The 17,877-nt window shown below is 47.0% G+C and overlaps 1 protein-coding gene across 1 annotated transcript in view; it reads left to right on the top strand.

The window, feature by feature from the left end:
* Positions 1–17,877, top strand: part of CPLANE1 (ciliogenesis and planar polarity effector complex subunit 1) — a 383,258-nt gene that overhangs the window by 245,919 nt on the left and 119,462 nt on the right. Inside the window, exon 41 of the mRNA XM_082255738.1 lies at positions 6,810–6,922. Within this exon, the coding sequence (XP_082111864.1) occupies positions 6,810–6,922 (113 nt within the window). The remainder of the gene's footprint in view (positions 1–6,809; positions 6,923–17,877) is intronic.

The raw sequence follows: 17,877 nt of genomic DNA, 5'->3' as shown, positions 1-17,877 counted from the left end.
TGTAGGAGTGTCTAACAGTTTTTGGTTTGCCTTATGGGTGGGGTCAGACTGTTATTTATGGATATTTTCTATTTCTTCTCTTGAGAACTGACCCCTCTCGTTTTCCAGAAGGATGGCCCCTCTATAGGATTCTTCACCCCGCTTCCATCTTGCTAAATTATTATTTTGCCTTTTCCTTTTCTAGAGCTTCTGCCTTCAGGGATCGAGTTCCCCCTTCCCTATCTGAACCCTCCCTTTCTGCTCAAAATGTTGGGGGTAGTGGTGCACCAAAATGAAAATTCTAGTGCCAAAACCGAAAATTCAGGATGCACTTGACCAAAACCGAAATTGAAGGTTTTTAAAATAAAAATATATTGTTTTAAATGTTTTATATTGGACTTTTTAATTATCATGAATTTAAATTAATATGAATGTATTGTCAGCCAATTTCGCCACCATTTAAAGTGGTGTTAAAAAACTTGCTTGCTGCATTTTTGGTGCATATTTGGTCAATCAAAAAAAAAAAACCATACCAAAAATGCACCTCCCCATTGAAATGCATTAAAAATGCACCTATGTTGCATTTTTGATGCATTTTTTGAGTCACATGACCTATGAAAAACACAGTAAAATCACAGGCGTTTTCGACAGCCGTTATTGGCACCTCTTTTTCTTTCGGCACAATGCCGAAAACCCTATTTTCAGCCAATAATTTTAGGTGCCCAAAATGTTGGTGCGTCGCTAATTGGGGGCTCTTGGGCTTTTTCAGCATCAGACATCTGTTTTTTTTTTTTTTTTTTACACAGGTTGTGGCTCCACCATCGGAACGTCTATTCACATTTTTCAAACCATTTTTTTTCCAGGTTGCTGTTTGGGCATCTGCTGATGCGTGCTTCGGCTGTAAGGTGCTTCTGCTGTCAATTATCTATTCAGGTCCAGTGACCCTTCTTATTTTTTCCTATGGGTCTGTTGCTGCTGTTTTGGCCTTGACTTTTTGCTTGGAAATGCCATGTGGTCTAAGAATCAGTTCCTGTGTCCTGTACTGTACGATTGTGATAATAGGAATTTTGAGGTACTAGTAAATTTCAAATATTGGAATACTGTAGAGGACACATGTCCCTCCGATTTTTCCTTTTTCTTACTGTTTGCTAACAAACTGGAGCCTCATGGAGTGAGTGTGGTTATATGGATACGCTGAGGGTGCAGTCCCATTAAAAATTTTGCAAAGGTCCAACTACCTGAAGGTAGTGACCTATAACCCATGGTTTAGGAATAAATTCCTGTATCCTTTACTGTACTTTAAGATGTGAAAATTACTATTTTGTTAAGCTGTTTACCTGAAATTGAATTGATATTAGCTGCTTGCAATCCCCTATGTAGCAGAGCTTAGACCAGGATAGGGCTAAGCACCACAAGGAGCCAATCAGTTGTGCTGCAGTGCCTATGTGCTTACAGGAAACATGTTGATAAGTGGAAAGAGCAGAATGACAAAGAGGTGATCTCATCAATTTGCTGCTTCTCTTTTCACTGGCCACTCACAGCCTGGGGGAAGGACAAGACCTGTAAGTGTTAACCTTAACTATAGCAGGGAAAAATAAAGTTTCTCTGTCGCTCATTGACAGACGTAGTCCTCGTTGATTACTAACAACTCAGGTTATGCTGCCCTCTACAGGAGTAGGACTAGACAGGAAAGAAAACATTCTGGCCACACCTTAGGGGCAGTCCCAGAGGGTATATCCTCTCTCTCTCTGCTACAGCAAATCAGTTTTTTTTCTGTCTAGTTAGGAGTAAGGACCTAGATGCCTTGCTAGGATCTTCGGTCCTGGCAGGATTTTTTTTCTTAGAAAGATTTTTTAGACAGCTTTTTTCTCCAGTGTTCCTGTGAGATCTTCAAGCAAGAAAGCTGAAATGGGCGACGGGCTGGATGTTGAGATCCAGTGGTCACCCCAGTTCAGCCTACGAGCGCGTGCAGGCCATAGCTCCGCGCTGGGTAGGCCGCGACATAGTCCCACTGGACGGGGACTGACCCTGCGAGTTAAACGTCTCGCTTAAACGCCAATGACCATGAGTCACGGCGTCCGTATTGGTCGACAGCCCTCCCACCCCGGTGGAGAGGGGTACTGTCAGGAGTTGGCGCCCGCCTGGTTCCGGTATGGTGAGTAGTATGTTCCCCCTTTTCCCCCTGACGGGTTTGTGGTGAACGCGGGCCCCTCTCTGAAATGGTAAGGATGGGTCTCCCCTCTATCCTATAACATGTCACAGATCCCCCTATTTGAGTGTGATTTTTGTGAACAAGAAACCAGGAGGCTTGGTTTGGGAGCTGACAATCTAATGTCATTTCAAAACTGTAAAGATGACTGAAGTCAGTGGCAGTACTAGAATATTACTGTGATAGTATAAGGTATCCTACCTGTCAGAGGTGTTCACAGGGCGATGTCTATGCATGTATAACTGCAGTCCAGATCGCATTCCTCCAGCAAGGGCAGGCTGCCTTCCGACGGCCCACGGACCGCATGCGGCCCGCCAGGGTCCGGTACCGCCGGCCAGGCTGATCACCATTAGGGTGAAGGTTTGTGGGGCCGAGATACTCCCGCAGGCCGCCAGACACGCCGTTATCCTGTACAGGCCGCCGCCATTGTCTGGCAGATCGCACGAGGCCGCCATATTGGCGTAACCTCGTGTCTCCAGCATGGGGGCGGCCATGTTTGAGGTGACCAAAACACCTCGTGGAGCTAGGGGAGGCACCGGAAGGCGTGCAAAGGGGCGGAGCCGCCTCCTTTTTTACCCGGGAAGCCAGCTAAAGACTTCCTGTCTGTTATAGACAGTGCTGAAACAAGTTGCATTTGAAACTCTGAGCATCAAGTGGTGAGCCTTGGGGTCTATCTCTCTCTCTCGCTCTGCAGGGGTCCCTAAGCAGGTAACACTGAGGGGCATTGTGGCGCTGGGGGTCTGGAAAAAAAAAAAAGGGTTTTATTTTTTTTTGGCAGTTGATATTTTTCCGGGTAGTGTCTGGAATTATCATGGACCCTGCCACACAGGTACCCCCACCTGTTTCCCTCGAGGTGGCCGCGGGACCCGCCAGTGCACAGAGTATGGATGCATTTACAGCAGTTTTGGAGTCTTTGGTGGCTCGGGTAGAGACGGCCTGTCAGGAACGGGGGTCAAGAAAGCGACCCCCGCCTACCCCTATATCATCTGATACTTCAGATTCTGAGATGGTCATTGCAGCTGCAGGTCCCTCTGCAGGGGCTGTTGTCTCAGGTAAAGTTCCCTCAGACAGTGAGGAGGACGTTCTTGCTTCCGCCATAGCACAAGAAGAAGCATTGGTGGATGCACTAGTTGTGGCGGGTCGGGAAACCTTAAGACTTGAGGTTTTACCGGCAGAGGCAACTGAAATGGAAATTCCCTTTGGTACTAGCAAACCTACCAAGACGGTGAAGGTTTTTCCTTTACCCAAATGTTTTGGTAATAAGATTAAAGAGGAATGGGATCATTCAAAGCGTATCTTTACTATTTCCAAGCACATTGCTAGACGCTATCCGTTTGAGGAATCCCTCATTAAGAAATGGACGGTACCACCAGTGGTGGATCCACCTATTTCCAGACTGAATAAAGCCACGGTTATTCCGGTGGAGGACGCTTCGTCCTTTAAGGATTCGGTGGATCGGAAGATAGAAGCGGAGTCCCGCACTATCTTTTCCCTGATAGGGTCAGCCTTTAGACCAGTAATTGTCATTGGTCTAGTTTCTCAGACATTAACGGAATGGGCGAGATTGGTGCGCCAGGACCTGAAGGGGAAAGGTATCCCCCAGGCAACATCTGATTTGATGGAACAGATTATACAAGGACTACAGTTTGTCTGTGACGCAGCCTTGGATGCCACCCCACTATTAGGGCATGCATCTATGTCAGCGGTAATCCTCAGATGTGTGCTGTGGTTAAAATGCTGGTCAGCGGACCTAGGTTCCAAAAAGACCTTGGCGAATCTCCCCTTTCAGGGGAATCGCCTATTTGGGGCCACCCTAGATGAGATCATTAAGGATGTCACTGGGGGCAAAAGCACTTTTTTGCCACAGGCTGCTAAAGCTAAAGGACCTCGTAACAAGCGTGGACCTTTCTTTGCCGCTCATAAAGGGTTCGTTCGCTCTGCTGGAGCGAGCGGGAAAGGCAAAACCCCTCTAGGAGGGTTCAAGAAGCGCTGGTCGGACAAACAAAAAACCGCCAAACCTGAAGCTAAGGCTTACACAGCCTGAAGGTGCGCCCCCACCCGGCTTGAGGGTGGGGGGACGTCTTCACCGGTATTCAGAGCACTAGATCGAGCATCGCTCGCTGCTACCGGTGCGATTCTTCCCTTCCAACATTTAAGTTCTACAGGGAGCGGTAGTTACCGTTCCCTGAACAGATCATTTTCTTTACCTTTTCCAAAGATTTGTCTCAGTTCCCCACAGGAATCGGATCCGGTTGAGCAGACAGACCAAGGAGCCTCTAGCCGGGTGACTTCGGTCTCTAATGTTCAACCAGGAGAAATCATCACTCCTGATAGGAATCAGGTGTCTGATAAATGTGTGGGAACAGAGAACGATCAGACTTTGTCGGATTGCCTGGGCCAGGTAGCTCTAGGGCAGCCTGGTTCGGATCCAGTCAGACAATATCAGGGTGATGACTTAAGTCGATCACCAAGGATTTCACCATCTGTGTCTTCTTCAGAGCATCCCGGAGGCGCGGAGATTGGTAACGCGTGCCCACGATCCTCCAGCGGACGCAGCAGACGCGCTGAACGGCCTGTTAAGGCAGTGTCAGCTATTAGAGGTATTCCCTCCCCTCAGATTGCTGCTGAGATTTCTCCGCAGGATGGAGATGGAGGGAACTCCAGTTATCCTGGAAATTCTAGGCTAGCCTCGTCAAGCTGGTCAGGCTGACTTGGACATGCTAGTTGCGAACGCTCCTTGGAGACTTCCTCTCAGGGAGGGTCTGCGGTCTCAAGGACCGATCTTCCATTGTGCTTTACAGTCGCTGGTTTTAATGGCCTGGCCATTGAGACCCAGGTACTGAAGGACAGAGGGTTGTCAGCTTCAGTTATTCCTACTCTAATTAAGGCAAGGAAAGCGACTTCCAGCAAGGTCTATTATCGCACATGGAAGACTTATATCGCGTGGTGTGAATCTTTGGGATTTCCTCCACGTACCTATTCGGTGACCCGGATCTTGGCTTTTCTGCAAAAGGGGGTTGAGCAGAAACTATCCTTGAGCACCATCAAGGGTCAGGTTTCAGCATTAGCAATCTTCTTTCAGAAGCCCTTGGCGACTCATTCCTTGGTGCGGAATTTCATTCAGGGGGTGCGGCACCTGGCTCCACCAGTCCACGCGCCCTTACCGCCCTGGGATCTTAATTTGGTTTTGTCGGTTCTGCAGAAACTTCCCTTTGAAAACATCAGGGAGATTCCCTTGCTTACTTTATCCCAGAAGGTGGCCTTCTTGGTGGCTATCACTTCTGCACGCAGGGTGTCAGAACTGGCTGCATTATCATGCCAGTCCCCATATTTAGTGGTTCATAGGGATAAGGTAGTTCTTCATCCAAAGCCATCCCTTCTTCCAAAGGTGGTTTCAGACTTTCATCTGAATGAAGATATTGTGCTACCTTCCTTGTGTCCTCAGCCCAATCATCATCGGGAACATGCGTTGCATTCCTTGGAAGTGGTTCGGGCAATCAGGGTATACCTGAAGGCTACGGAATCGTTCCGTAAAACTGATTCACTTTTTGTGATAACGGATGGCCCCAGAAAGGGGTTGCCTGCATCTGCCGCGACTATCTCCAAATGGATTAGACAGACGGTGGTACAGGCTTATTCTATTAAGGGTCGGAATCCTCCGTTCCCTGTTAAGGCGCACTCCACTCGAGCGCTCAGTACTTCCTGGGCCTACCGCCATCAGGCGTCAGTGGTCCAGGTGTGTAAGGCGGCCACCTGGTCGTCGGTACATACCTTTACAAAATTTTATAAAATTGATGTGATGGCATCGGCGGATGCCTCATTTGGCCGCAAGGTTTTGCAGGCCGCAATTTGAGGAGACCGGTGGTCTACCTCGAGGGTTTTTTTCCGTTGGAATTTCTGTTGAGTCTCATCGTGTGATTGATGAGCCTTTAAAACTTCTAGTTGGCATCGGTTGGGCCTTCTAGATTGGATTTTCATTTTCATTTTCCCACCCCTCATTTGTGGTACTGCTTTGGGACGTCCCGAGTTGTTAGTAATCAACGAGGACTACGTCTGTCAATGAGCGACAGAGAAAAATGGATTTTTGTAAAATCTTACCGTAAAATCCTTTTCTCTTAAGCTCATTGACAGACGTAGTACCCGCCCCTCTGTTTTTGAGTTGGGTTGGGTTAAATTCTCTAAACACTGCTTTGTGACATAACTGATTTGCTGTAGCAGAGAGAGAGAGGATATACCCTCTGGGACTGCCCCTAAGGTGTGGCCAGAATGTTTTCTTTCCTGTCTAGTCCTACTCCTGTAGAGGGCAGTATAACCCGAGTTGTTAGTAATCAACGAGGACTACGTCTGTCAATGAGCTTAAGAGAAAAGGATTTTACGGTAAGATTTTACAAAAATCAATTTTTCTCGCCCCACCAGGCAGGACAATGCCATGTGGGTGACATAACCTTAGGCAAGTAAAACAGCTCCCATATATGTATTTTGTCTGTGTATTTAGTGGTTTACCTGGAGTTCAGTTGTAAACACGATATAGGAAAATGAATAATTTTGTGCAAATTTGTCATGCAATGTCTGTCATAAATAATTTGACACATATAGGTAATTTCAAAGTTGTTTCCTACAGATGGGCTTTCAGCTGACCACCCCCTGCACTTGCCTCCAGTGCTCTTCTTAAACCTTCCATATGATGAGCAGAGAGAAAAGATGTTTCAGAAGGGAAATACTTCACCGCCACATGTAAGACATTTTCTGTGAAGATTTTCATGTGTCCAAGTCCGAGTATAGCTAGTAGCTAGTCATTCAACTGAACATTCTCTGTAATATTGAGGAGGCTTGGAAAAGCTGCAAAACTCTCTTGACATTACAGAACAATTCCTGTTGAATGTGACAAACTACTACTAGCTATACCATTTAAGAAAATGTGGTGTTTTGGGATTAATTTGATAAAACTTCACATAAGAAAGTATGCTTTCTTTATTAGAGATGGTGCAGGCATAAAATGCTGTAAGGCGTGATGATGGCAGCCATCCTGGGTTTTCTGTTTGTGTCTGTCTGTCTCTCTCTCTCCCTCAGAAAGTATCAGGCAAGTGGCGCCCAGTCTTGGATCTAAAAAAAAAAAACCGCAGCACTTTCGGATGGAATTACTCAAGACCATCACGATGGTGATCCGTTGAAACTATTGGATGATTTCCATCGACCTCGAAAATGCTTATTTTCATGTGACAGTAAACGAGGCTCATCAACGTTTTCTGAGATTTTTCTTTGCAGGCAGCCATTACCAGTTCAAGTGTCTTCCCTATAGCCTCAGTTCAGCTCCGAGCACCTTCTCGACGGTACCTGCGGAAAAAGGGTATACGGATATTTTACTACTTCTGTTGTGACTATGTTCTGGTTCTCGCTCGGTCCAGGGATCTTTTGTTGCAGCACAAAGGGCAGGTCCTGCATACCTTGGCGACGTTTGGATGGATGGTAAATCTGGAGAAAAGCCAGCTAGATCCATGCCAATCCCTCTTGTATTTGGGCATGCTTTTCGACACGCTCCAATACAGAATATTTCTTCCCGAGGACAAAGTAGATCGTTAATGAAGATTGTGGGAGAGAAGGTCCTGGCAATAATGATTGCTCCATTCTGGCCAAGGAGGTCGTGATTTCCTCTCCTTTGTCACCTGGCAATTTGCCCACCAATTAGGTTACCTCAGGGCCGAGATTTACTTCTTCAGAATGGAATTAGGATTTGGCCCCCAATTCATCCGAGTTTTCCAAAATGGGACTTATCATTAGTCCTGAGGGGACTATTAAGATCGCCTATTTTTCTGGATACGGCAAGTCCATTATATCATCTTAGCCTGAAGATTGTTTTTCCTTTGTAAGGAGCCACATTGCACCTTTTACCGGATGGAGTGGCGTTACGCCCTTCTCCGAATTCCCTACTTAAAGTATCCTCAGAGTTCCACTTTAACTGGCATTCAGTCCTCCCAGCCTTTCCACCTTCAGAACTGGGTGTTCAAGATGCAGAATTATGCAAATTGGATCTGAAGTTGCTTCTGCAAACCTATCTAGAGAGAACAGAGCCATTTCGCAAGTCTGAAGCTCTTTTTGTGTGTTCAGCAGGTCCTAGGATGGCCATGCAAGCCCCCCTCCCCCCGAGGGTCTTCTCAACATCGGTTGTAAAGGCATTCCAGATAGCTTACTCGCTAGAAGGCCCCCCCCCCTCCCCTCAGGATGTCGGGGCACACTCTGCCAGGGCAGTTTCTTCTTCCTGGGCAGCCTGGTTAAGGTATCAGCAGACGTAGTCTGTAGAGCAGCAAGTTGCCAAATACTTTTATTAGGCATTACAAGCTTGACGTGATATTGTCCCAATCCATAGAGATGGGATCTTCCCTACTGTCCCCTACTTTGTCTACTTGTTAATACACCTACTTAAGCAGCACCTGGCGTTTGGGTCTCCCCCCGATACTGGTCTAGTTTATTCCCAAGGTCATGATGGCATGGGTATGTTACCAATACTTACCGTGATTTTCCTTTTCAGAAACCAGTTAAAATGGAAAAAAAATTACTCAACCTTTCTGTTGTGTGTCTTGAGTGCTACACGGAGCATGGAGAAGAGAAAGAGCAGAAGCAGAAAAATTGTCTGAGGATTTGAGAACAAAAATTGTGTAAAAGCATGGACAATCTCAAGCTTACAAGTCCATCTCCAAAGATCTAAATGTTCCTGTTTTTCATTTCATTAACACCAAAGCAGCTGAAACTGATTAACAACCCCCTCTGCTACTTAACTGACCACATCAATATTCCAGGAGTTTAATTGACTTGATCCTCCGCTCACTAAAAAGTCTTTCTTTACTTTTTTTGAGCTGTATGTGTGTTTGTGTGTGTGTGTGTGTATATATATTCATATTTATTATCTCACAAAAGTGAGTACACCCCTCACATTTTTGTAGATATTTTATTATATCTTTTCATGTGACAACACAGAAGAAATTACACTTTGCTACACTGTAAAGTAGTGAGTGTACAGCTCTTATAACAATGTACATTTGCTGTTCCCTCAAAATCACTCAACACAGCCATTAATGTCTAAGCTGCTGGCAACAAAAGGGAGAACACCCCTAAATGAACATGTCCAAATTGGGCCCAAAGTGTCAGTAATTTGTGTGCCCTCCAATATTTCCCAGTACTGCGTTAACCCTCTTGGGCATGGAGTTCACCAGAGCTTCACAGGTTGCCACTGGAGTCCTCTTCCACTCCTCCATGACGACATCACGGAGCTGGTGAATGTTAGAGACCTTGCGCTCCTCCACCTTCCGTTTTGAGGATGCCCCACAGATGCTCAATAGGTTTGGGTCTGGAGACATGCTTTGCCAGTCCATCACCTTTACCCTCAGCTTCTTTAGCAAGGCAGTGGTCGTCTTGGAGGTGTGTTTGGGGTCGTTATTATGTTGGATTACTACCCTGCGGCCCAGTCTCCGAAGGGAGGGGATTGTGCTCTGCTTTAGTATGTCACAGTACATGTTGGCATTCATGGTTCCCTCAATGTACTGTAGCTCCTCAGTGCCAGCAGCACTCATGCAGTCCTAGACAATGACACTCCCACCACCATGCTTGCCTTTAGGCAAGACACATTTGTCTTTGTACTCCTCACTCGGTTGCTGCCACACACACTTGACACTATCTGAACCCAATAATTATCTTGGTCTCATCAGACCCATAGGACATGGTTCCAGTAATCCATGTCCTTAGTCTGCTTGTCTTCAGCAAACTGTTTGCAGGCTTTCTTGTGCATCATCCTTAGAAGAGGCTTCCTGCTGGGACAAGAGCCATGCAGACCAATTTGATGCAGTGTGTGGCGTATGATTTGAGCACTGACAGGCTGACCCCCCCCCACCCCTTCAAGCTCTGCAGCACTCATACGTCTATTTCCCAAAGACAACCTCTGGATATGACGCTGAGCATGTGTACTCAACTTCTTTGGTCGACCATGGCTAGGCCTGTTCTGAGTGGAACCTGTCCTGTTAAACCGCTGTATGGTCTTGGCCACCGTGCTGCAGCTCAGTTTCAGGGTCTTGGCAATCTTCTTATAGCCGAGGCAATCTTTATGTAGATCCTCTGAGAGTTCTTTGCCCTGAGGTGCCATGTTGAACTTCCAGTGACCAGTATTAGAGAGTGATAATACCAAATTTAACACGCCTGCTTCCCATTCACACCTGAGACCTTGTAACACTGAGTCACATGACACTGGGGAGGGAAAATAGCTGATTGGGCCCAATTTGGACATTTTCACTTAGGGGTGTACTCACTTTTATTGCCCGCGGTTTACACTTTAACGGCTGTGTTGAGTTAAATTGATGGGACAGCTAATTTAGACTGTTATACAAGCTGTATACTCACTACTTTACTTTGTAGCAGAGTGTAATTTCTTCAGTGTTGTCACATGAAAAGATATATTAAAATAGTTGCAAAAATGTGAGGGGTGTATTCACTTTTGTGAGATACTGTATATGTTTGTGTCTGTGTAAATCCAGGAAGTGAACAGGCAGAAGCTTCAGCTGCCCACAGTTAAAATGGCTGCAGCCAGACTTAGTGGAGGTAGATTTCTGCAGCATATTTGGCAAGTACAGAATCACAGTATATATAAAACAATATGTAAATTGGTTGGAGGGAAGCTTCAGAATGGCAAAGATGTTTTTATTACAAATTATGTGAGCAGACTGCAGTTCCTCTTTAACTACTTAAGGACCGGAAAGGTTTTGCCCCCTTAATGACCAGGCCATTTTTTGCGATACGGTACTGTTTATTTACCTGACAATTGCACGATCGTGCGATATTGTACCCAAATAAAATTGATGTCCTTTTTTTCCCCACAAATAGAGCTTTCTTTTGGTGCTATTTGATCACCTCTGCGGTTTTTATTTTTTGCTCTATAAACTGAAACAAAATGCGACAATTCTGAAAAAAGAAAAATAGTAAAAGAAAAGAAGTAAAAGAAAAACAGCGGGATTGATCAACAGTTGGGCCCTGGGGGTACAGATCGAGACCCCGCACAATCGTTCGTCCGCCGCACCTCCCGACTCCCCCATTCGACCATGAAATGCGTTCTCAGCCCCAGGGAGTAGGCCCAACAGCCCCCGGGGTGGGGGGGGCAGGTAACAGAGGGGGCACGTGACAGGACAGAGGGGAACCCGGGATTGTGAGGGTCCGACCGTCCCGGGGAGGGGCCCGCGTCCACCCCAAAATCCACCAGGGAAAGAGGGGGGAAAATGCACTCCCCATACCAGGAACACAGGCGGGCGCCATCTCCTGACAGGACCCCTCTCTGCCGAAGTGGGGGGGCTGTCGGCCAAATAGGACCTGGCGAGATGTTTAACTCGCAGGGCCAGTCCCGTCCAGTGGGACGATGTCGCGGCTGACCCAGCGTGGAGCTAAGACCTGCGCATGCTTGTGGGCTGGCTGGGGTAACCACTAAATCTATACATCCAGCCCGTTGCCCAGATCCGGCATAGTTGCTTGTAGATCTCACAGGAAAAAAATACGGAGAAAAGCTAACTAAAAAAAAAATTAACTAGGAAAAACGTTGCCAGGACCAGAGATCCCAGTAGGGAACTAGGTGCTTACTCCTGACTAGACAGAATAAAAACTGACATCCTATGCAGGAAGAGAGAGGGTGTACCCTCTGGGACTGCCCATAGGCATAGCCAGGACTTTTTTTTTCTGTCTAGGGTCCTACCCCTGTAGGGGGCAGTATAAACCTACTGATATCAGGAACTGCGTCTGTTAATGAACTTAAGAGAAAAGGATTTTACGGTAAGCCAAAAATCCATTTTTTTTTATTTTCTGTTCTAAAACATTCCCAATAAAAACATTTTTTTAAAATCTTTTTCTCTATCGTCCATTGACAGACGCAGCTCCATATCTTCTTAGACCATTGGGTTATGCTCCTCCCATCAGGAATAGGACATTAGGCAGGAAAAAGCTTTACCACGCCTATGGACTGTTCCTGAAGGCATAACCCCACACACTCTGCTACAGCTTCCAGTTTGTTTCTGCCTAGTTTAGGAGTAGGACCTAGTTCCCTGCTGGGACTTCGGTCTTAGCTATATAAAAGGGAAATGTTTGTTATATGTAATTTTTATTTACTAGTTAGAGTTCCTGGAGAACTACAAGCAACAGCCAACTGAGGTTTCGGACTGGATAATCAAGATCCTTATGTTCTTCCAGCCTGGCCAGCGAGCGTGAGCAGGTTATAGTCCAGCACTAGTCCACGCCACGTCAGGCCACGTCTGGATGGGTACGAGCCTGCGAGTGGACCGTCTCGCTGGGACGTGGCAACCTGGAACGCCCTGAGTCGGGACTGTCCTGGTGGGGTCTTTTGTTAAGGACCTTCCGATGCCACTTGTTTGGGACCCCTGGGGGTCCTGGAGACCGCATGGCGCGCTGTGTGGGCCGCCATTTTGCTGTAGATTCGTGCTCATTATTTTCCATTGACAATGTTTAGGCAGCCATTTTCTGTTAGTTCCCCATAGAAATGCATTGTGCGCCCATTTTCTTGTAGTCCAGATCGCTGGACAGGCAGCAGGCATGGCACTTTTGATCTAGCAATGACCCAGACATTTTTTTTCTGTTTCTTTTTCCTGTGTCAGAACGTTTTTACTTTCTGTTTCACAGAACATTCCAGTAAGCCTCCTGAGTGTTTAGGTAATGTTTTTGGGGTCCCCTGTAGGTTTTCCTTACTCACTCTTTCAGATTGTACTGGATTGGGATTTGTGATACCGCTAGTGCGGCAGTGGGGTCGCGTTTTGTGATCTTTTTTAAGTGACACTGCATTATTTTTAATCAGTGAAAAATGGAGTCCCAGGACAATGTTTCACCTACAGACCCCCTCAGTGTGGCTGTGGGACCCTCTGGGTTGCAGTCTCTGTCTGCTTTTACAGCAGTCCTGCAAAGCCTGGTGTCAAAGGTAGATTTTGTGTGCAAAAGTATTGATAGCTGCAAACGTCCGCTGCCTTCACCTCCATCGGTGGTATCCTCAGATTCTGAGGCAGATATGGCCGTCACAGATGCTCCCCAACCTGATCGATCAGTGTCCTCGCATTCTGATGGTGAAGACCACCTGTCCTCTTCATCCGCCGCACAGGAACACGCATTGGTGGAAGCGCTCATAGTTTCCATGTGGGAAACTTTAAAAATGGCAGATGAATCTACAGCGTCAGGTACGAAGGTGTCTTTTGGCTCCCGCAAAGCCCAGAAGTCAGGCAAGGTGTTTCCTTGTCCGGAGCTTTTTGATGATATTGTAAATTAACAATGGCGGCGCATCAAGCACATACTAGTAGTGCCCAAGTGCTTTAAACGCCATTATCCCTTTGCGGAGGCGGTTTCGATGCACCGTGCCACCAAAGGAAATCACCCAGTTTCCAGATTGAATAAGTCTACCTTTACAGACCCTGTGGATAGACGGGTGGAGTCTCTGTCCCGCCATCTACACGTGATGGTGGGTTCCATACTAAAACCAATCTTTGTGAACGCTCTGGTGTCACAGACCGGTCACTGAGTGGGTGAAGTTACTTCAGGGGAACTAAGAATCTGAACAGATTCCCCCGGCGCTGATTGAGCTCCTGGATCAGATGGCTCAAGCCCTTGTTTTCATGTGTGATCTGGCCAGGGTGTTTGCAGTGGGGATTGCAATTAGACGCATGGTGTGGTTAAAAAGCTGGTCGGTAGACCAGGCTTCCAAGAAGGCCTTGACTGATTTTCCCGTTACGGGAGGGAGGTTGTTTGGATCTTCTCATAGGGCTTATGGGTAGGAAGAGTACTCTTCTCCCTCAATCCCCTAAGGGCAAGGCGCCACGAAGGCGGGGGCCTTCCTTTACTGCTCATAGGCGGCTTTTTCGTACCTCCGGGTCACAAGAAAAAGGAAAACCGTTCATGTCTTCTGGGGGTTCCAAGAATCCATGGTCAGGTAAACCAAAGACCGGCCAGTCCGGTTCTGCAGACTAATCATTTGCATGAAGGGGCACCCTCCCCCGCTTCTGGGGTGGGGGAACATCTTCGCTTATTTCCGGAACCATGGACTTCCCTGATTCAGGACAAATGGGTTCACAAACTGATCCTATCAGGGTACAAGATTGAATTCCGGTCTCGACTGTCGGACAGGTTCTTCCCATCAAATCTGCATCTGTCTCCAGTCCGGTTAAGGGATTTACGAGGGGCGGTACAAGATCTGCTTGCACAAAGGATGATTGTGCCTGTCCCTCTCAGGAATGCTTTCAAGGGTTTTATTTAAACCTGTTTACTGTGCCCAGAAAAGATGCATCCAATCCCAAGGCTCTGAACCGCTTTGTGCGGGTACAGAAGTTTCAGATGGGCCTCCATTGATGTCAAGGACGCATATCTACACATCTCTATTTACGCTGGGCATCAGCAGTTTCTTCGCTTTGCCATAGCAGAGGAGCATTATCAATTCTTGGCGTTACCCTTTGGTCTCACTTCCGGTCCCAGGATTTTTACCAAGGTACTGGCCCCGGTGTTGGCATTGCTGCGCCAACAGGGGATTGTGGTACTGGGGTATCTGGACGATCTTCTATTGAGAGCAGACTCTCATTCAGCCCTGTTGGGCAATCTGTCGATCACTGTCAGAACCCTGCAAGAGTTCAGGTGGAATATCAATTTCAAGAAATCCGCCCTGATACCTTCATTGAGACTGGATTAAATGGGCCTGACTCTGGATTCCGCCTTGGCAAGCGTCTTTCTTCCCCTGAACAAGCTGCAGAAGTTTCAGGGGGCGATTTGGTCGCTGTTGGCAAACAATCTGTCCTCTCAGATTTGCATGTGGACCTTGGGTCAGAGGGGATCAACCTTCGAGGCAGTTCCATTTGCTCAGTTTCACACAAGACCTTTACAGAGGGAGATTCTTGTCAAATGGAACAAGGACCTGAAGTCCTTGGACAATTTGTTTTGTTTGAGTCTGCTCTGTTGCGGTGGCTTCAGTTTGCCAGCACTAAGCCAGGGCAAGTCTTTCTGCCATTGTTTTGGACGGTGGTGACCACGGACGCCAGCCTGTCGGGCTGGGGTGGGGTGCTGGGAAAGATCTGTGCCCAGGGTACCTAGACAGTGGAAGACTCAAAACTACCGATCATTGTTTTGGAGCTCAGAGTAATAAAGCTTTGTCTGAGCCAATGGTCGACTCGTCTTCAAAATTGCCCGGTTCGGATTCAATCGGACAACGCCACGGCTGTTGCTTACATCAATCATCAGGGGGGCACCAAGAGTGTCTTGGTGGCCAGGGAGGTGGCCGAGATTCTGGCTTGGGCTGAAAAGTTTGCTCCAGCCCTCTCTGCTGTACACATTCCAGGTGTGGAGAACTGGCAAGCGGATTACCTGAGTCGTCAGGTGTTGGATCAAAGGGGAATGGTCCCTACACTCGGAGGTTTCATCTCCTATGTCTCCGGTGGGGGACACCCAAGGTTGATCTGTTTGCTTCTCGTCTCAACAGGAAGGTTCAGAGGTTCGTAGCCAGGTCTCGGGATCCTCTGGTCGACACCACGGACGCACTAGTGGCTTCTTGGGGTCAGTATCGGCTGATTTATGCCTTACCTCCGCTGAAACTCCTGCTGAGGCTTCTACACAGGATAAAGGTGGAAGGGATTCCGGTCATTCTGGTGGCCCCAGACTGGCCTCACCGGTCTTGGTACGCAGATCCAGTAAGGTTGGTCACCGATGCTCCTTGGAGACTTCCTCTCAGGGAGGATCTGCTGTCTCAAGGGCCGATCTTCCATCCTGCTTTACAGTCGCTGGCTTTAACGGCTTGGCTGTTGAAAGCCATGTGTTGAGAGATGAAGGTCTTTCTGAATCTGTGATTCCTACACTATTGAAGGCCAGGAAGTCATCTTCCAGGAAGATCTGTCATTGTACGTGGAAATCGTACATTTCATGGTGTGAATCACTGAAGGTGCTCCCTCGCTTGTTCTCAGTAGCTAGGGTCTTGGCCTTTCTACAAAAAGGGGTTGAACAGCTGTTGGCTTTGGGCACTGTCAAAGGTCAATTGTCAACTTTGGCTATTTATTTCCAATGCCCGCTAGCTAAGCACACCTTGATTCGCACTTTCATTCAGGGAGTGCACCATATGGCTCCCTTGAGAGGATCTCCGCTTCCTCTGTGGGATCTGAGTTTGGTATTATCTGTTCTTCAGAAGCCTCCTTTTGAGAACATTAGGGAGATTTCTCTGCTTTCTTTGTCTCCGAAGTTTGCCTTTTTGATGGCTATCACTTCTGCCCACAGAGTGTCTTAATTAGCGACGTTGTCCTGCTTGCTCCCCTTATTTGGTGGTCCACAAAGATAAGGTGGTTTTCCGACCTAATCAGTCTTTTCTTCCTAGGGTGGTTTCTGATTTTCATTTGAATGAAGACGTTGTGCTGCCTTCACTCTGTCCCAAGCCCAAGCATCCCAAGGAAATTGACTTTCATTCTTTGGATGTGGTTCAAGTGATCAGGGTTTACCTGGCAGTCCCTGAGTCTTTCAGAAAATCAGATGCTCTTGTGGTCCTTACCAAGGGACCTCGTAAGGATCGGCTGCGTCTGCTGCGACCATATCCAGATGGATAACGCAGACGGTTGTTCAGGTTTATTCATTGAAGGGTCAGGTTACCTCTTTCCCTCTACTAGGGTGCTGAGTGCCTCCTGGGCTTTTCACCATCAGGCATCAGTGATGCAAGTTTGCAAGGGGGCATCATGGTAGTCTGTGCATACGTTTACAAAATTCTATAATGTAGATGTGTTGGCATCTGCGGATGCCTCTTTTGGCCGCAAGGTTTTGCAGGCTGCTGTTTAAAAGAGAACCTTTTTTGTTTGTTCTCTTTGGGGGTGTATGTTTTTTTTCTAGGTGGGCTCCAGTTGTTTCTGGTTGAGCTCCATGTTACCTGGTTGGCTAATTTTAGCCCTTGGGGAATTACATTCTTCTTTGTGTTATTTTGCCCACCCCTCATGCATATATTGCTTTGGGACGTCCCAATGGTCAAAGAGATATGAAGCTGCGTCTGTCAATGAACGATAGAGAAAACTGGGTTTTTGTACTTGCTGTAAAATCCTTTTCTCTGAAGTCCATTGACAGACGCAGCACCCGGCCCTCTACGTATGAGTGAAATGGGGATTTTGTCTTCTAAACACTGCTTGCAACGAAACTGGAAGCTGTAGCAGAGTGTGTGGGGTTATGCCTGCAGGGACAGCCCCATAGGCGTGGTAAGGCTTTTTCCTGCCTAGTGTCCTGTTCCTGATGGGAGAAGCATAACCCAATGGTCTAAGAAGATATGGAGCTGCGTCTGTCAATGGACTTCAGAGAAAAGGATTTTACAGTTTGTCCAAAATCCTTTTTTTTTTTTAATCAATTTAGGCCAATATGTATTCTGCCACATATTTTTGGTAAAAAAAATCCCGATAAGTGTTTGTTGATTGGTTTGCGCAAAAGTTATCGTGTCTGCAAACTAGGGAATAGATTTATGTCGTTTTTACTAATTTTTTTTTTTTTTACTAATAATAGCAGCAAATAGCGATTTTTAGCGGGATTGCGGCAGACAGATCGGACACTTAATTGACACTTTTGAGGGGACCAGTGACATTACTACAGTAATCAGTGCTAAAAATATCCACTGTTACTGTACTTATGACACTGGCAGGGAAGGGGATTAACACCAGGGGCGATCAAAG

Source organism: Pelophylax lessonae (genome assembly GCF_965119305.1).
Source record: "Pelophylax lessonae genome assembly, chromosome: 1".
Classification (NCBI taxonomy): domain Eukaryota; kingdom Metazoa; phylum Chordata; class Amphibia; order Anura; family Ranidae; genus Pelophylax; species Pelophylax lessonae.
This window is presented reverse-complemented; position numbering and strand designations above follow the sequence as displayed.